Raw genomic sequence first — 21,112 nt, forward strand, 5'->3', positions numbered from 1 at the left:
AGATGATCTGGCATCATAATTTTTTTTAAGAGTTTGTATGTATAGAATTGGTATTATTTCTTCCTTAAATGTTAGGTGGAATTCATTAGTGAAGCCATCTAAGCCTGCAGTTTTCTTGAGGGAAAGGCTTTTCAGCTACTAATTTAATTTCTTTGATATAGGGCTGATACTACTTCTTCAGTAAGTGCTGGCAGTTTATCTTTCAAGGAGTTTGCCAATTTCATTTAATTTATGGGCATAAAGTTGTTCTTAATCCCTTATTATCCTTTTAATTTCTACAGGACCCTTCAGTGATATCTCTTCTCTTGGTTCTGATATTGGTAACTTGTCATTTCCTTTTTTCCCTGATTAATCTGCCTAGAGACTGATATTTTTTAATCTTCTCAAAAAAAAAAAAAACCACAAAACTAGCTTTTGATTACCTTTTTCAATTTTCTTATGTTTCTTAAAGTGAAATCTTAGATCACTCATTTGAGATGCTTTGTCTTTTCTAATATAGATGCGTAGAGCTATAATTTCCCTGCATCCCACAAATTTTGAAATTTCAGATTTTTGTTTTCATTCAGTTCAAAATACTTTTATTTCTCTCCTGTTAAAAAGCTATTGTGGTAAGATATGTAACATAATTTAACCATTTTTAAATGTACAATTCATTGTCATTAATTACAGTCACAATATTGTACACCTTCTCACCACTATCCATTACCAAAAGTTCATTACCTCAAACAGAAACTCTTTTTTACCTATTAAGCAGTATTTCTCCAAGCCCTCTCCTTCCAGCTCCTGGTAACCCTTAAACCACTCTGACTATAAATTTGCTTATTCCAGGTATTTCATGTAAGTGGAGTTATGTAATATCTGACCTTTTCTGTCTGGCTTATTTCATTTAGCATATTTTTCAAGGTTCATCCATGTTGTAACATATGTGAGACCATTTTTTAATGGCTGAATAATATTCTCTCACGTGTATGTCATATTTTGTTTGTTCATCTGTTGTTGGACCTTTGAGCCGCTTCCACTTTTAGGTATTAAGAATAATACTGCTATGAACATTGCTTTACATATATCTGCTTCAGTCCCTGTTCTCAATTATTTGGGGTTATGTTACCTACAAGTGGAATTGCTAAGCCGTGTGGTAATTCATAATTAATTTTTTGAGGAGCAACAAGATTGCTTTCTGTCACAGCTGCACCATTTTATATTTCAACCAACAACATACAAACAAGGGTTCCACTATCTTTGTATCCTCACCAAAGTTTATTTTCAGTTTTTAAATAAATTTATTTAAATATTTAATATTTAATAAATTTATTAAATAATAAATAATAGTGGGTTTGAAATAGTATCTTGGGAAGCAGACTTGGACTAATGGATAGAGCGTCCACCTACCACATGGGAGGTCCACGGTTCAAACCCCAGGCCTCCTTGACCCCATGTGGAGCTGGCCCATGCGCAGTGCTGATGCGCACAAAAGGAATGCTGTGCCACGCAGAAGTGTCCCCCGCGTAGGGGAGCCCCACGCTCAAGGAGTGCGCCCTGTAGGGAGAGCTGCCCAGTGTGAGAGAGAGTGCAGCCTGCCCAGGAGTGGTGCCACACATAAGAGAGCTGACACAACAAGATGATGCAACAGAAAAGAAACAGATTCCCGGTGCCACTGATAAGGATAGAAGCGGTCACAGAAGAACACACAGCGAATGGTCACAGAGAGAAGACAACTGGGGTGGGGGAGGGGAGTTTTAAAAAAAATAGTATCTTATTGTGTTTTTCATTTTTTTAGGAGGTACTGGGAATTGAACCTAGGATCTTGTACATTGGAGGCAGGCACTCAACCAACTGAGCTACATTTCCTCCTTAATGGGGGTTGGATTTTTGTTTATTTGTTTTTAGGAGTTACTGGGGATCTAACCCAGGACCTCATACCTGGGAAGAGATACTCAACCACTTGAGCTATATCCAGTCCCTTCACTGTGTTTTGATTTGCATTTCCTTAATGACTAATGATGTTGGACATCTTTTCATGTAGTTTTTGGCAATTTCTACATCTTCTTTAAAAAAAAAGTCTTTAAGTCCTTTGCCCATTTTTTTAGTTGGGTTGCTTGTCTATTTGGTAGTTCTTTATATATATATTCTGGATATTAAACCCTTATGAGATACATGATTTGCAAATATTTTCTCCCATTATGTAGATTGTTTTTTTATTTTCTTGATAATGTACTTGGCACAAAAGCCTTTCATTTTAAGTCTCATCCATTTTTTTCTTTTGTTTCTTGTACTTTTGGTGCCTTATATAAGAAGTCTTTGCAAATTCAACGTCATAAAGTTTCACCTATGTTTTCCTTAAGAATTTTATTTTTAGCTCTTACATATAGGTGCTTGACCCATTTTGAGTTAATTTTTAAAAAATAGTGTAAGAAAGGGCTCTATCTTCATTTTTTGCATGTGGACATATACAGTTTCCCCAGTACCATTTGCTGAAGAGGCTGGTCTTCCCCATTGAATGTACTTTGCACCTTATTTGAAATCAATTGACCATAGATGTGTAGTATAATTTCTCTTTTGATTTCTTTGGAGATTTTCCATATGTCTTTCTGTAATTGATTTCTGATTTGATTCCACTGTACTCTAAGAAAATACTTGAAATTATTTGAATCCTTTAAAATTAATTGAGGCTTGTTTTATGGTGCAAAGTGTAGTCTATTTGGTAGATATTTCATGTGAACATCAGTCAAGTTGGTTAATAATGTTCATATTTATTTTTACTAATTTTCTCTATCAATTCTGTTTTTTTGTTTTTGTTTTTTAAGATTTGTTTATTTTTCCCCCTTCACCTCCTCCTGCCCTACTGTTTTTGCTATCTGTTGTCTTCTCATTTTCTCTCAGGATTCACTGGGATTCGATCCTGGAGACCTCTGATATGGAGAGAGGTTTCCCTGTCAATTGCGCCATCTCAGTTCCTCATTTCTGTTGTGCTTCACCTTGACTCTCTCCTTGTCTCCCTTTTGGTGCATCATCATCTTGCTGCATGACTCACTTGCGCGGGCACTGGCTCACTATGCAGGCACTCACACAGGCACTGGCTCACTATGTAGGCACTTGTGCGGGCACTGGCTTGCCATGCAGGCATGCTTTCTTGTCTTCTTTTTCACCAGGAGGCTCCAGGGATGGAACCCAGGTCCTCCCATATGGTAGGCGGAAGCTCTATTACTTGAGCCACATCTGTTTCCCTCAATTCAGTTTTGAAATCACTGACTATAAATTGTGGATTAATCTATTTAGGATTGTAATGTTCTTTTTGATATTAATATAGCCACCACAGCTTTTTAAAAAGATAGTGTTAGCAATGGTGTGTCTTTTTTCATCCTTTGATTTATTTTAAACAGTTCTATTGAGATGTAATTCACATACCATACAGTTCACCCATATAAGGTGTACAAATCCAGCTTTTAGTATGTTCAAAGAGTTTTGCATCAATCACCACAATCAATGTTAGGACTCATTCATCATCCCAAAAAGAAACTCCATACCTAATAGCACAAATTCCCCATTCTACCCAACCCTAGGCAAACACTAATTGACCTTCGGTTCTACAGATTTGCCTATTCAAGACATTTTATAACCAAGTGCAATGAATGTCCCATGATGATGGAAGAGGTGGTTGTTAGGGGAGGAGTGGGGTGAGGGGGGTAGGGGAGAATATGGTGACCTCCTATTTTATTAATGTAACATTAAAAAAATAAATAAAAAAGGACATTTTATATGAATGGAATCATACAATATGTGGCTTTTGTGACTGGTTTCTTTCACCCAGCGTGGTTTCAAGGTTTATCCACGCTATACAGCATATATCAATATTTAATTACTTTTGATCCTGAATATTCCAGTGTATGGATATACCACATTTTTTTATCCATTCATTAGTTAATGGACATATAGATTGTCACCTTTTATTTAAAACTATATACCTCTTATTTAAAGTGTATTAAATGACATCATACAATTGGATCTTGCTTTTGATCGTAAGTTTCTGTCTTTAATTGGTATGTTTAAGCCATTTACATTTAATAGGAGTACTGATATGATTGGTTTAAAATATACCATTTTGCTTTTTTTTCCCATATGTTCTTTTCCTTTTTTCTTTTGCTGACCTTTGAATTGTATATGTTTATGATTCCAAATCGTTTCCTTTTAAACTTATATATTATCTTGTCGTTTTCTGATTCATTTTATCCATTTAATTCTTTTTAATCCATTTGGAACTTATTTGGTTACAGGATAAGAATATAATTTACTGTCTGAGTTACTTCCCTCAACTCCAATTGCCTTTGAGCTATTTTTGCCAATTTGTTTCCAGAATAATTTCAAAAATAATGCTACCACTTTTATCATTGGAATTAGATTAAATCTATGTAATGATGGGAGTAAATTACATCTTTTAATATCTGGTCTTCCTATTCAGAAACATGAGTTTCTCTCTCCACTGATTTTCTACAGGTTTAAATTTATTCCAAGGCACATGGTACTGTCTGTAAAATTATAGGATAGGTTTTTCCATTATCATATTTTGTAGCAGAATTTTGCTGCTACCTTTACTTGTTTTCCCCAGCTTTTTTACTTTGAAAGATTCAAGCCTATAGAAAAGTTGAAAGAATAGTATTAAACACTCAACATTTTACCTACTTTTTTTTTTTAACTGAATCATTTCAAGCTAAGTTGCTGATATTGGGACATTTTTACCCCTGAATGCTTTCACAGCTTATCCAAGTAATCCAATATCATTACCAACACCAAAGAAATTTAACATTATATTAAATAATATTACACCAAAGTCCGCATTCAAATTTCCCAACTCTTGCAAAAATGTTCTTTATATACACGTGTTTTTCTGTACAGGAGCCAAAGATCACACTTTGCATTTGGTGTCGTGCCTCTTTAGTCTGCTTTCATCTAAAATAGTACCCTCTTCAGTCATTTTTCATGATAATGACTTTTTAAGAGTCCAGTCCATTTGTCATATAGGTGTGTTTATTTTTAAACAATCTATAAATATATATCTCATAATGTAAGGGCCATCAAGATCCTGTTCCATTCCTTAATACAGCATAAGGAAGCCCAGTGAGTTAGCCTCCAGGACACCACTTTCTTTCAGATACCAGTTTGATCATGGATGCCCTTCCATACCTCACCGACCTGCTTTTAATCCTTTAAGGCCTGAAGACCTTAATGCATGCTTAAGCATCTCTCCCCATCTCAGAATGAGGCAGATTAGCAGAGGCAAGTCTGTGCTAATATGAGTCTTAATCTCACTACACTGTACAAAATGTCCATTTTCCCCCTTAAAGAACTGAAGGACAGAGTCTGAGCCTATCCCAGAAAAACACACTCAATAATAAGTCGAGGGATCCAAATTTTCTTTTCCTAACAGAATTTTGGAAAATTAAAATTACAAATGGAACAAAAAGGATAATCCTCCAGATTTATATCAGAAATACTCAAAATGCACAAATAGGGAAATCTCTTACCCAATTTCCAACTCTAAAGTTATATTCTAAATAAATTAAACTTTTTTGTATTGTTAGGACTTAAATACTACTATTTCCTGACAGGATCCATCACCCAAGTGAGTGCTTAGAGTTTAACATAAACCCTATATCTAGATTCCTCAACCTTTTGGGGGTAGTAAGACCAAGATTTAAGTTAAGCTCACCTTTGAAGGACTGTTGCTAAAATAGTAGAATATCTTTTCTCGAGGAGAAAGCATTGTTTCATTCTTATGTGGGGAAATGTAGACAGGATGATTTTGAGATAGCTGTACTCGGCGAGGAGAGCCTGTTCTTACAAATGGGTAGGGAGAGAGTGGAGGAGCATCCATCTGTTAAAGAAAATCAGTAATTCTCAGAAAGGTAAACCAACCAACTATTTTTACTGAAAATAGTTTATTATTGAAAGAGGAAGTGGTAAAAGCTATTATAAATGGTTAACATGATGTATCAGCAGCAACAATGTGAAGAAAACCAATAACCAATGTTTCAGTGCTTACTTTGTGCCATTCAATGTTTTAAGCATTCAATATGTTATGTCATATAATCCTCAAGACAAGCTAGGACCCTCCTTTAAGTTAGGGACTACTTCTTTTACCCTTTTATATATGAGGAAACAAGAGGCCTAAAGAAAGTTAAGTAATTGTACAGCTGCCACAACTAGCAAATATTTGACAATGTGAATGCATAGTCTAGCTCCTATATGGCAGGACTTTGTAGAGAACCCACTACCTTAATTCCTTCTTAATTCTTCACAACAGAAATTATGGTTATGGAAATCACTTCTGTTCAAGATTTCCTGTTTTATTTATTTTAAAAAATTATTTGTAAAAGTAGTTTACATATAGAACAGCTCAAATCATTATTTCTCACAAGTGAAAAAGTAGAAAATAATCTCCAACAAACTTACTGCGTTTGCCTGTGAGTACTTCATGGCAAATGTTTTAATTTGTTTTATGTAGATGTTGTTGTAGAACTGAATGAGATCTCCCCTCTCTTCCTCTTCCATGTCACTGTTGGCACCTGTGAGATGGGTAGGTGTAGGAGGGGCGCTGCTAGGCTGTGGAACCGGCAAGGTGCTGCTTGACCTCATGACAGGGCTGGAATCTCTACTGGCTGCAGCCGGTAGAACAAAGGGTGTTAACCATAAAGCCTGCTAGTATAGACAGTGTTAAAAAAAAAAAAAATCAGTGGGAAAAGGTGAACAGCTACCTGTTTACTGGCCGTATCTTAGACATTCTATTCTTCATATCAGAGGAACAAAGATAGAATATTCACTAGTAATTCTAGCCTGACGACATATATCAGGATCTTACTGAGTAGTTTTCATTAATCAAGTCACACTGAGTTTCTAAGACCTGAGCCTGCACTAACTGGTACGTATCATCAGGGATGGTATTTCTGTAGCGTGGCTCCAGTTGACACACCAGATCTTTCTGGAACTCACACCAGCAGATTTCCTGCCTGAAACATTCTCTAATTTCCCTGGAGAAAAATGTTATGAAATATATGCCTTAAAGCTACAGGATGAAGGACAACTTTTCCACTAAATTTAGAATTCAGCTTATTATTCCAACAAATGGTTTGCTGATGAAACATTTTCATAGTTTATGTGGCAATAATTTCATTTAGTAATCCTAAGTCTAAAGCCTTTATTTATAGGCTTTGTTGTTTGTTTTGTCAAAGCTAATAAAGAACCCACTTACTTCTATCTTTGATTAATTCTGTTGGAGAATTCTGATGGCTTCTGCTGTCACTGCTGCCAGAATTTCTTCTTCTTTTCCCTTTTATCAAAACACTTCTGTACACCTTTAGAGAGGGAGTGTGAAGGGGACAGAAATTTATTTTATTGAGCATTCACTACATTATAGGACTTTGGCAGATGTTCTTTGATTTTTCACAACAACCCCATTTAGTAGTAGTTGTCCTACCTAGGGCAAGTTAAGAAATGTACACAAGGTTATATAGCTCTTAAAATAACAGATTGAGGATTTAAGTCACAGTCTATCTGGCTTCAATTTTCAAGTTCTGCAGAGCAGTAATAGTACTCACCCATAAAATCAAGTCATTCTAAGGCAAATACAAAGAATGGTATTAAGGGTAGAGTAGGTTTTAAAATTTAGTGTTATCTTGGTTAAATTAAATGTCTAGTACTGTGTTTCCTAAATCAGTCTGAAAGGTGAGAGAAAACAAATCACATGCTAATTTGCATCTGTTTGTGACTATCTGAATTAAGAAGGTAATCAAATATTTCACGATTGCCTTTTGGGGAAAAGATGGCTTAAAATAACCAATATGTGAAGTTGTCTGTCAGTGATTTAAAGAAAATTAAAGTAGAGTTCCTTTAGGGTCTTAAAGATAGCTAATAATTCTAGCCCAATGCCGTACACATAGCAGGATCTTATTCTAGAGAAAAAGCTACACAATCAGCTGTAGGTAATTTTTTTTTTTTCATTACAGACTTTAAGCTTTGTTTTCAGGCCTGATATAAAATGTACTTACCTGGCTCCGGGCCTGTGGCTGAGTCCTGTAACAACGCATAATATTCTGGAAGGACTTGTCTTCTTTTGTGACCTGGCATAGAATCAAAGTGTCCTGAGATATCTGGCATAACACCATAAGGAGCTCCATCAACCTGCTTCCCAGTGAAACTAGTGAAAATTATTTCTAAAATAACAACTTTAAATCTCTGTAAATGGAGTAAGGGCATACAGCAAATAAACATCTAGTGAAGAAAATCTAAAATTCTGTAAGAACAGTGGCAGTTTGTGGTATTTGAACCAAGACAGCTCCTTACCTCAGCAAGACAGACACTCCAGTCCAGGCTGAGACAGCCAAGAATACAGGCTGCCTTTTCCTGTAGCTCCTAGTTGGAGGGCTGTCTTTACAGGAGGAGCTGGTCATCAGTGTTTCTCATCCTGCCTCCAGCTACTTGTTGCAGAGGCTAAGTTCTCAGTGAGTGATGCTGACAGGTGAGGGCTGACTTCTTCCACCCAGTCCCCATTTGTGAGATGGAGGCTCTACATTGGTCATAGTACCTCTGAGAATACTGGTGCCCTGACTGCTCTTGCCTCAGCTCATAAGGTAGTGATTCCACACTGGAAGAGGCAAATGAGAACACCCAAAGCTGCTGCGGCTCTTCCACCTAGCACTCAGCTCCTAAAGCAGGGTTGTCACTCAAAAGCACCAGCTCTAATGCTTTGGCTGAGAGATTTATTCTGTTCCCAAGTGAAATTATTTCATTTGCAACAGAACTTGGAGAAGTTTGGCCTAAGGGCACTCTCAAAAAGCAGAGAAGCTTATGATGAAAGGCAATGGTAAGGAGAGTGGAAGGTTCATTCGGGATAAAGGTACAACTGTAAGTGGGAAACAGGGAAAGGCATAACTAGGAGGAGCCCTCTTAGAGTGAGAACAAACTTCAAGAACTGTTCCTTTAAAGGAGCACAAACTTGATTAGCCTTTAGAATAATTCATGCATAATTGAAAACAATAAAGGAATCAGCCTGCAACTGGGACAGCTTAACAGCTGTGTGTGGTCGGGAAAAAGACACTCAAAGAGAACCCTGCCAAAACTACTGTAATCCCACAGTGAATGGGCATACCTAAAGCTATGCCCCTTGATGGCAAATATTAAAAGATTAACAGTATGGGGAGGGAAGAAGAAATAAACTTCACTAAAACAATCCAGCCAGTCATTAAAATAGTAAACAAGCAAGTAAATTCAGAGAGGGAAAGACAAGTACCCACAGTGGTTACAATATACAATATATTATCTAAGTCAATTAAAAACATACAAAGAAATAGGAAAGTATGTCCCACACACCAGAAAAAAAGCAGGGAACAAAACTGCCTGTGAGAGTGTCCAGATGGCTGGATTTAACAAAGACTTCAAAGTAGCCATTGTAAATATGTTCAAAGAACTAAAGAAAACCATTATTAAAGAAATAAAGTATGACTACAATGTCATATGAAATACAGAATTATCAATATAGAGAAATTATAAAAATGAATTAAATGGAAACTCGAGTTGAAAAGTATAATAACTGAAATGAAAAATACACTGCAGAGTTCTATAGTAGTTCTGAACCAGAAGAATTAGTGAACTTGAAGAGTGACAGAGGTGGTGCAATTTGAAGAAAAAAGGGAAAACAAGGGAAAAAATGAAAAAAGCTTCAGAAAAATGTGGCACATCATTAAGTATACCAACATATATGTAATGGAAGTACCAGAAGTAGAGGAAAAAGAAAAGGCAGAAAAATATAATGAAGAAATAATGGCTGAAAACTTCCCAAATTTACTGAAAAATATTAGTCCACATATCTTGGAAGCTCAAAAGCTTCTTAGGAGGATAAAGGCAAAGAAATCCATACCTTACTAAAAATTCTTTAAGCCAAAGACATGGAGAAAAATCTTGAAAACAGCAAGAGTAACACAACTTTTCACTTAAAAGGGAATTCCAATATGAATAACAGCTGACTTCTTATCAGGAATAACAGATGCCAGAAAGCAGTAAAATAAAGTCAAAGTAAGCAGACCCACCGTACCAGAAATGCTTACAAGAAAGTTTTTCAGGATGGAAGTAAGTGACCCCAGATGGTAATTTGCATCCACATGAAAAACGAAGACTATGAGTAAAAGTAATTTTGTAATTATAAAAGACAATATAAATGCATATCTATTCTCCTATAAACTGATTTAAAAAGCAACTGTACAAACAATATGTGTATAATGTATTGTTGGGCCTATAACATACAGAAATGTAATATGCTTGCAAGTAACAACATAAAGGAGGTGGGAGCAAAACTGTACTGGGCTAAGGAAATAACGGCAGAGAGTAACACAAACCCACAGGAACAAATAAAGAATACCAGAAATGATAAGATTACTATTAACAAAAGCTATAAACAAACACTTGGTCTCCTCCCTTTGTTCATCTTCTTTTAAAAGTTATAAAATTATATATAATAATAATTAAAACAATGTATTGTTAGCTTTGTAACATTTACAAATGTCATATGTATAAAAACAGTACCACAAAAAAAGAGGAAAAACATAGAAGGAGCATTTTTATATCTCAGTGGAATTAAATTACTTTAAATCTTAAGCCAACTTTAATAAGTTAAGATGTATATGATAATTAAGGAAATAAGTGAAAAATTATAGTTAAAAATATTGCAAATGCTACATTAGAAAATACTTAGTACAAAAGAAAGCAGTGGAGGAGGAATAGAACAAAAAAGACATGAGACATGGGAAACAAAAAGCAAAAACAGATGTGAGTTGAACTATTTATCATTAATCACATTAAACATGAGTCAACAACCCAATGAAAAAGCAGAGATTGTCAGATTAGAACAACAACAAAAAAGTCCCCACTGAATTCTGCCTACAGGAAACACACTTTAGGTACAAGTATATAAACTACTTGAAAATAAAAGGAAGGAAAAAAATATTAACCATTAGAAAGCTGAAAAAATATGAACCATTAGAACCATTAGAAAGTCCCTATACTAATATCAGGTAAACAGACTTTAAATTTTTTAAAAAAATATTAGAAAAAATGAAGGACAGCTTATATTGATAAAAAGGTCAATCCATCAATAAAATATAGCAATTATAAATGTATATGCACCTAATAACATACCATCTAATACTTGAAGCAAAATTTGACAGAAATGAAGAGAGAAATAGACAACAATAACTGTTGGAGAATTCAATATTCGACTTTCAATTATAGAACAATTAGGGAGAGCTACAAAGAACAAGACTTGAACAGCACTATAAACCACCAGATCTAACAAACATCTATTGAACACTGAGTAACACCTGAAATCACATTTCTTCTCATCTTCAAAAAGACATTCTACAGGCTAGACCATATGTTGGGCTGTAAATCAAACCTAGATAAATTTATAAGAATCAAAATAATATTAAGTTTATTTTCTGATCACAATGGACTGGAAATAATAACCAAAAAATTTGGGAATATGACAAAAGTGAGGAAAATAAACAACATACCCTAAATCACCAATGGGTCAAAGAAGAAATCAAAAGGAAAATAAATTAGTATCTTGAAATGAATGAAAATGAAATGTACCAAAATTTACAGAGTGCAGCTAAAGCAGTACTCAGAGGGAAATTTATGGCTATTAATGCCTATATTAAAAATGAGGAAAGTTCTCAACCAATAACCTACCTTTCTGCCTTAAGGCAATGAAGAAAGAACAAACCTAAAGCAAGCAGAAAGAAAGAAATAATAAAGATTGCAGTGCATATTAATGAAATAGAAAACTGGCAAATTTTTAGCTAGACTGACCAAGGTAAAACGAGAAGACTTAAATTACTATAATCAGAAATGACAGGGGAAACATAGCTGTTTGACCTTACAGAAATAAAAAATTATAAAGGAATATGATGGATAACAGTATGCAAACAAATTGGACAACCTAGATGAAATGGACAAATTCCAAGAAAGACAAAAACTACCAAAAATGACTTAAGAAACAGAAGCTTGAGGATTGTGGGAAGGGGGTGGAATGGGGAGATCCAGGACACAGTCCTCACCAGAACAACTATTAAACAGGCAAGGACTATCTGAAACAACTATTTCAAAACTCCAGAGGACAGAAGAACACTGTACGGCATCCAGCAAAGAGAGGGAGGAAGAAGCTGATAAATTACAATAAAGAACAGTGAACTGCTCTCTCTGTGCACTGGCTACCGGCACCCATACCCCATTTTCATGGCAGGCCACGATGGGGCCCACCCATTGGGTAGATCGCTGGTAACAGAGAGGGCATAAAAATCCTCTTCCCCAAGACCACAGCATAGTCGATCACTGATCACGGGTTTTGATTAATGATTTTGGATTGCTGGGGGCTCGGCTCTGAGGGTAACCATTGTTTCAACTCGCACCAGGTAGGGGTAGTGGTAGCCAATGTTGAAGCCCACCGCAGACACTGGCTGGTGGCAAAGGAGACTAATGCTTCCTCAGAGATGCACATGACTGTTAGTTGAAGCGCTATATTTGCTGGGCAGGCCAGGAAAGCTCAGCTTTGGAGAGTTGTGGAAGTGGCTCTTGGTACCCCTTCTGCTCCCCTCCCCAGGGCACACTTGAGCTGTGTGCACCCTATATGTGGGTCCCTGGCCCTGTTTTGGCTAGGTCAGACTGACTTGAGAAAGTCCTCTCCAGCATGCCTTTCTTCCCAGAATTTGCTCCCCAGGCAAAACCAGCTCCCAGACAACGAAAAGAATTTAAGAAATTACAGATGCAGGCAATCTGGGGCCAATGGCTAGCCAGTTTCAAATACCTGTGAGAGGGTAGCCTGTCTCCTGGGAAACAGGGGACAAACAAACTCCTAAAAACAGGGGAGCTCTAAAACAACAAACAAAAGCCCAGGACATGATACCGGCCCAGAAAGTCAGGGGAAATCATGCACACTAAATTTAACCTTGGGTAGTTGGAGCTCCAGAAAATCTCTCTTATCACCAGCTTGTTACAAAATCAAGAAACACATCTCAGGGAATAAATTCCAGAGTTAACACTTTAAAATATTAAAATGTACAGTGTGCAACAAGAGTACAAAACAAAGATACAGGATAATGTCCATTAAAAGGATGAGGATAAAAATACAGAAAAACCAATGAAGAAGACTAGAATGCAGATATATCAAAAAAAGCCTTTAAAAAATTATTAAAAATGTGCAAGGAGGTGAAGGAAAATACAGAGAAAAAAACTAAAGGATATCAGGAAAGCAATGAATGAACAATATGAGAATCTTAGTAAAGGGATAGAAATTTTTAAAAGGAACAAACAACTACTAGAGTTGAAGACCATAAATAACTGAAATGAAAAACTACCAAGAAGGGTTTCAAGTGCTGATTGGAGCTGGCAGAAGAAAGAAGCAGTGAACCCGAAGTCAAGACACTGGAAATGAGTCAGGCTGAGAAGTAAAAAGAAAGAAAGAATTGTAAAAAGCTTAAATAGCCTTAGATACCTCTGGGACACCATCAAGTCTACCAATATAAGTATTATAGAGTACAAGAAGGAGAAGAAAGAAAGAAGGGGCTGAAGACATATCCAAAGATAGAATGACAGATAACTTCCCAAATATAGCAAAAGACATGAATGAAAATGCACATCTAAGAAGCCTAGAGAACACCAAACAGGAAAAACATGAAGGAAATTATATTCCATCATATATTAAATACAAAGGACAATGAAAGAATTCTGAAAGCTGCAAAAGAGAAGCAATATGTTATGTACAAGAGACCCTAATTAGATTGAGTGCCAATTTCTCATTATAAACCATGGTATTAAATCTAATCTGGCCTTACACTCTATTTTAAAATTTGTAATTTCTTTCAATCTATTTTTCTATTTTGTTTTACAGTTTTACAATAAAGTTCTTTTTAATGGCTAAAAACAAAGCCATTGATTATACACTTTGGATAGAACATATGGTATGTGAATGTATCTCAATAAAACTGCTTAATAAACAAATAAATAATTGTTCAAGAATAGCCAGAAATAGCAGCTATGTATAGCAGGGGAAAGATTGAGAGGGGAGGAATTTCCTTGTTTTTTTGTTTATTATTATTGAAATAATGAAAATGCTTTAGTAATGGTTGATGTGATGAATGCACAACAATATGATTATACCAAATATACCACTATTGTACACTTTGTATAAACTGTATGCTTGATTAATACATATCAATAAAATTGTTTAAAAAAAAATAGAGTGGGTTGGGGGAAAATATACCAAATGTAAGATATGGACTATAGTTAGTAGTAATATTTTGCTGATGCTCTTGCAGAGTTTGTAACAGACGTATCACAACAATGCAAGGTGTTGATGGAGGGTGATGTATGGGATCCCTGTTTGATGTTATGCATGTTTATTTTGTGAGTTCCCAACTTTTACTATACACTTACTGTTTATGTATATTCGTGTATGAATGATATACTTCAATTAAAAATATATTAAAAAAAAAAAAAGAAAGAAACCATGGATTCAAGAAGGCAGGGGGTACAAATACTTAAAGTTCTGAAAGAAAACAACTGTGGACCAAGAATTTTATATCCAGAAAGACTTTCTTTCAAAAGTGGGGGAAGATGAAGACATTCCCAGATAAACAAAGGCTGAGGGAGTTCATCACCACTAGACTTGCCCTACAAGCAATGCTAAAGGGACTTCTTCAGACTGAAAGGAGAGGACAAAGTAATGCTAAATCTATGGTTTTGGACATATCATGTACAAAGATATAAGTGGTAGCAAGTGCTAAAAAAAAGTTGTGACAGAGGAGTATAGGAAAAGTATGCTTTTGAAGTTAAGATGGTATCAAACCAAATATGATTATTAAATATTTATGTTAAATTTCAACCCCATGGTAACCACAAGGAAAACAGACAAAAAATATACCCAGATAGAAGAGGTACTCAATATGGTACAACACAAAAAAATCTAATAAATATAAAAGTAGGCATTGACAGAAAATTAAAGAGAAGGTACAAGACATACAAAGGGTAAATAGCAAAATGGCAGAAGAAAGTCCTGTATTATCAGTAGTGACTTTATGCTGTTTTCAAGAGACTCACCTTAAATTTAAAGATATAAGTAGGTTGAAAGTAAAAGGATGGAAAAAATATATGTACTATTCAACTAGTAACCAAAAGAAAGCTGGGGTTAGCTACACTAATATCAGACAAACCTAACAGACATATTTAAAACACTTCAACAAAAACAGAATGCACATGCTTTTCAAGTCACATGATCATTCTCTAGGACAGACCAAATGTTAGGACACAAAACATGTCTCAGCAAATTCAAGAATATTGAAATCATACAATATGAATTCTCTGACCACAATGGAATGAAGCCAGAAATCAATAAAAGGGAACAGAGGAAAATTCACAAATACGTGGAAACGAAACAATATAATCTTAACCAATGCATTAAAGAGGAAATCACAAGGAAATATCTGGAGGCAAGTGAAAATGAAAATACAACAAACCAAAACTTATGGGATACAGAGAAGACAGTGCTCAGAGAGACATTTATAGCTCTATGTGTTTCATTAAAAAAGAAAAAAACAGGGAAGCGGCTATGGCTCAATTAGTTGGGCTCCCGTCTACCATATGGGAGGCCCTGAGTTCGTGTCCCAGGGCCTCCTTGTGAAAGCAAGCTGGCCTGTGTACCACAGAGAGCTAGCGCAGCAAGATGACACAGCAAAGGGAGACAAGCAGATACAGGAGAAAAAAAAACGCACAGCAAATGGACACAGAGAAGAGACAGCAAAGAATGGAACAAGCCAAAAAGGGTGTGTGTGTGGGGGGGTGAGGATAAATAAATAAATAAATAAATAAATCTTTTTATTAAAAAAAGAAAGGGAAAAACATTTCAAATCAGAGACCTAACTTTGAAACTGGAAGAACTAGAAAAAAGAAGAGCAATGTAAATCCAAATTGAGCAGAAGGAAGGAGATAACAGAAATTAAAGCAGAGATAAATGAAATAGAGAACAACAACAAAATAAGAGAAAATTAATACCAAAAATTGGTTCTCTGAAAAGATCAATACAGTTGGACTGACAAAGAAAGAAAGAGAGAAAGACAAATAACAAAAATCAAAAATGATGAGGGGACATTACTACCAACTCCACTGAAATAAATAGGACTCTAAGAGGTACTATGAACAACTGTATGCCAATAAATTAGATAACATAGATGAAATGGACAAATTCTTAAAAACACACCAATTACCTACACTGACTCAAAAAGAAACAGAATATCTCAACAGAGCAATTACTAGTAAAGAGATTCAATTAGTAATCCAAAACCTCCCAACAAAGAAAAACCCATATACAGGTGGCTTTACAGGGTAATTCCACCAAACATGCCTAGAAGACATAACTCCAATTCTTCTCAAACTCTTCCAAAAAATTGTACAGAAGGGAAAACTACCTAACTCATTCTATGAGGTCACCACCCTCTTCCTAAAGTCAGATAAAGACATCACAAATAAAGAAAACTACAGACCAATAACTCTTATGAATATAAATGCAAAAATCCTCCACAAAATACTAGCAATCTGAGTCCAATACTATATTAAAAGTATTATACACCATGATCAAGTGGGATTTATCCCTGGCATGCAAGATTGGTTCAACATAAGGAAATCAACTAACATAATATACCATATTAACAAAATGAAGGGGAAAAAAACACATGATCATCTTAATTGATGCAGAAGTGTCATGTGAAAAAATCAAGTACCCCTTCTTGTTAACCATTAAAACACTAGGAATAAAAGGGAACTTTCTCAACATGATAAAGGGCATATATGAAAAGACCACAGCTAATATCCCACTTAATAGTGAAATAATAAAAGCTTTCCCTCTAAGATCAGGAACAAGACAAGGATGCCCACTGTCATCACTGCTATTCAACATTGTACTGGAGATTCTTGTGAGAGCAATTTGGCATGAAAAGGACATAAAAGACATCAAAATTGGAAAGGAAAAATAAAACTTTCCCTCTTTGCAGATGATACAATCCTATATAACAAAAAATTCTAAAAAAATTCACAACCAAGGTCTTAGAGTTAATAAATGAATTCAGCAAAATGGTGGGACACAAGATCAAGACCCAAAAATCAGTAGTGTTCATATACACAAGCAACGAACAACTGGAAGAAATCAAGAAAAAAATTGCATTCACAACAGCAACTGAAAGAATAAAAAAATCTAGGAATAAATCTAAAACCAAGGACATAAGGACCTGCACACAGAAAACTACAAGGGAAGTGGATGTGGCTTAAGTGATTGGAATTCTGCCTACTACATGGGAGGTCCTGGGTTCAGTTCCTGGTGCCCCCTGAAGAAGGTGAGCTGGTGTAGCAGCAAGCTGAAGCCACAAGATGATGCAAAAGAGACACAAAGAGGAAAGAGAATGAGAGATAAACTAGGGAGCTGAGGTGGCTCAGGTGATTGAGCGCCTCTCTTCCACATGGGAGGTTCCAGGTTCAGTTCCTGGTACCTCCTAAAGAGAACATGAGTAGACACAGAGAGCACACAGCAAATGGACAGAGAGCAATGGGGAGGGGCAGGGAATAAATAAAATAAATCTTAAAAAAAAACTACAAAACACTACAAGAATCAAAAAAGTTCTAAATAAATGGAAGGACATATTGTTTTCATGGGTTGTAAGACTAAATACTGGTAAGGTGTCCATTTTACTCAAAGCAATTTATAGATTCAACACAATCCCAATAAAAATCCAACAACCTTCTTTGCAGAAATGGAAAAGCCAATCATCAAATTCATATGGAAGGGTAAGGGGCCCTGAATAGCTAAAGCCATCTTGAAAAAAAAAAAATGAAGTTGGAGGATTCACACTTCCCAATCTTAAAACTTATAAGATATAGTAATCAAAACAGGACAATTAACAAAGAGATGATGATGGACAACGCCCATCCCAAGGAACAGAGATTACATGCAAGTGCAAGCAAGACAATTCCATTTACCTGTCCCAAGGGATCTAAGTTCCCTCTCAATTAGAAGTAGAGTGGTAGAGTGGGCACCACCATCCCGAAATCCTCAAGATTGGGGAATGAACAATGGACTAAAGTAGACTTATTATTATTCTACTATAGACTTATTATTCTAGCAATGGAAGAACTCTTATTATTGATATAATAAAGGCAGTGGCCACCAGAGGTTCTGAGGGATGGGAGAGGGAACAATAGGTATAATACGGGGCATTTTTGGGACACTGGATTGGTCCTGCATGCCACTGCAGTGACAGATAGAGGCTGTTGTATATTTTGTCATAACTTTCAAAATTGTGCAGGACAGAGTGTAAACTATAATGTAAACTATAGTCCGTGGTTAGTAGCAATACTTCAATATGTGTTCACCAATTGTATTAATAACAAATGTGCCACACTAATGAAGGATGTTGTTAATGTTGGAAAGTGTAGTAGACAGAGTGAGTGGGACATATGGGAATTCCTTATATTTTTCATGTAACATTTATGTAATCTAAAGCTTTTTAAAAATAAAAAAAAAAATTTAATTAAAAAAAAAAAACACCAAAAACAGCATGGTACTGGCACTAGGACAGATATATAGACCAATGGAATAGAACTGAGAGCTTCGAAATCAACCCTTACACTTACGGCCAACTGATTTTTGACGAGGCAAAAACTTGTAAAAGAACAATCCCTTCAACAAATGGTGCTGGGAAAACTGGATATCCATTTGCAAAAATAAGGAGGACCCCTACTTCACATCTTATACAAAGTCAACTCAAAATAGATGAAAGACCTAAATATAAGAGCTAGAACTATCAAACTTCTAGATGAAAACATAGGGAAGCATCTTCAGGACCTTGTTGTCAGGCAATGGTCTCTTAGACTTTACACAACAGTACAAGCAACTAAAGAAAACCTTATATCTGATAAAGGTTTAATATCCAGAGTATATAAAGAAAACCTTCAACATAACTGAAAAAGACAATCCAATTTAAAAATGGGCAAAAGACTAGCATAGACATCTCTCTAAAGAAGATACACAAATGGTTAGAAAGTACATGAAAAGATGTTCCACATCATTAGCCGTTAGAGAAATGCCCATCAAAACTACAAAGAAATACCATTTCATACTCATTAGAATGGCTACTGTTAAAAAAAAAAAAAAAAAGGAACGTAAGTGTTGGAGAGGATGAGAGGATGCAGAGTAACAGGAACACTCATTCATTGCTGGTGGCCATGTAAAATGGTCTAGCCACTGAGGAAGATAATTTGGCAGTTCCTCAGAAAGCTGAGTATAGAACTACAATATGACCCAGCAATCCCACTACTAAGATAGGAGATAGGGTGGGGATAGGGAATTGGTAGTTAAAGCCTAAAATGTACTGGGGTCCTATTTGGAACGATGGTAATGTTTTGGTAATAGATGATGGTGATGTTAGCACAACATCATGAATGTAATTAACAGCACAAATATATAACTGAATGTGATTAAAGGGGGAAATGTTAGATTGTATATATGGTAAAAGAATAAAAATTTAAAAATATACTCCTGGAACTACACAACACGAATAGTGAATCCTAAGTTAACCACGGACTATGGTTAATAATATAATTGTAAAAATGCACTTATCAATTGTAACAAATGTTCCACACCAATGCAAGGTATTAATAATAAGGTAGTAAATGGGAATCCTGTATTTTATGATTGTTCTGTAAACCTACAGCTTTCCTAATAGAGGAAAATAAAGGAGAAACAGAAAATCTAACTAGACCTATAACAGATAAAAGAGACTGAATTACTCAACTACCCACAAAGAAAATCTAGGCCCAGATGGCTTCACTATTGAATTCTACAAAGCAATTTTTCAGAAACTCATCCAAAATAATAGAAGAATCTCTTCTTAATCTCAACTCATTCTATGAGGCCGGTATTACCGATACCAAAACCAAAGAGAGACATCGCACACACAAAAAAGAAAATTGCAGACCAATATCTCTTATGAATGTAGATACAAAATTCCTCAACAAAATACTAGCAAACTGAAGCCAGTAACATAAAAAGAATTATACACTATGACCAAGTGGGTTTTATCCTAGGAATACAAGGTTGGTTCAACATTAAAACCAGTTAATGGAATATACAATATTAATACAATAAAAATGCCATATGATCCTATCAGTAGATGCAATAAAGCCTTTAACAAAACCTAACACCCTTTCATGATAAAATCACTCAAAAATTATGAAGAAAAAGGAACTTTCTCAACTTGATAAGAAAAAACCCGCAACTAACATCATACTTAATGGTAAGAAACTAGATGCTTTCCCCCTAAGATCAAGATGTCCACTCTCACCACCTCTTTCAACACTGTAGTAGAGGTTGTAGCCAGGACAATTAGGTAAGAAAAAGAAATAAAGTTTAACCAGGAAAGGAAGAAGTAAAACTATTTCTATTAGCAGACAGCATGATGTTGTATACAGAAAATTCTAAGGAATTCACTGAAAACTATTAAAAGTAATGAATTCAACAAGATTGCAAGATATCAGATCAATATACAAAAGTCAACAGTGTTTCTATATATTTAAAATGAACAAATCAATAATTAAGAAAACAATATCATTTATAATGGCACCAAGATGAATTAAATGTCCCCTGCTCCCACCCTGCCTTTCGCTTCCTTATACTTTGCCCGCCTGTTCCTCGTAACCTCCCTGTATTATGGCCCTTCTCAGCAGCAGTTTGTGCTGCTGCCTCCCTCCGCCCCTCCTCCCAGCCCCCTCCTCCAGCCACTGTTATCTTCCCCCTCCCAGCCGATCGCTGTTCTCCCCGCCTCATTTCAACCGCCCTCATCTCGTATCCGCCCCGGCACAACCTCGGAAACAACCCCCTCTGCCATCAATGGCTTACGTCATAAACCGCAGGTCCGCCCTTGCCTCTGCAGCCAATCCTCAGCTGCCCCGCGGACATGTCCCTCCCACAACCTCCCCGCCTCCATGACACTATAAAACCCCATGTACTTCCCGAATAAAATCAGACCTG

General features: G+C 35.8%; 1 protein-coding gene across 10 annotated transcripts in view; it reads right to left on the reverse strand.

Moving 5' to 3' along the window:
* Positions 1 to 21,112, reverse strand: part of RBL2 (RB transcriptional corepressor like 2) — a 105,582-nt gene that overhangs the window by 35,135 nt on the left and 49,335 nt on the right. For 9 of the 10 annotated variants that reach the window (XR_009181559.2, XR_011646302.1, XR_011646303.1 and 6 more), the window contains 4 exons: positions 8,040 to 8,111; positions 7,244 to 7,346; positions 6,448 to 6,653; positions 5,705 to 5,869 (listed from right to left, as the gene is read on the reverse strand). Coding sequence is in view for 5 of the 10 variants with exons in the window: in XM_058280011.2 (XP_058135994.1) it covers positions 5,705 to 5,869; positions 6,448 to 6,653; positions 7,244 to 7,346; positions 8,040 to 8,111 (546 nt within the window). In the remaining 5 variants the exon portion in view is untranslated. Of the gene's footprint in view, positions 1 to 5,704; positions 5,870 to 6,447; positions 6,654 to 7,243; positions 7,347 to 8,039; positions 8,112 to 18,727; positions 20,726 to 21,112 lie in introns of those variants that run through there. The other variant, XR_011646304.1, reaches the window with a different exon arrangement.

This window comes from Dasypus novemcinctus, chromosome 18 (assembly GCF_030445035.2).
Source record: "Dasypus novemcinctus isolate mDasNov1 chromosome 18, mDasNov1.1.hap2, whole genome shotgun sequence".
Classification (NCBI taxonomy): Eukaryota; Metazoa; Chordata; class Mammalia; order Cingulata; family Dasypodidae; genus Dasypus; species Dasypus novemcinctus.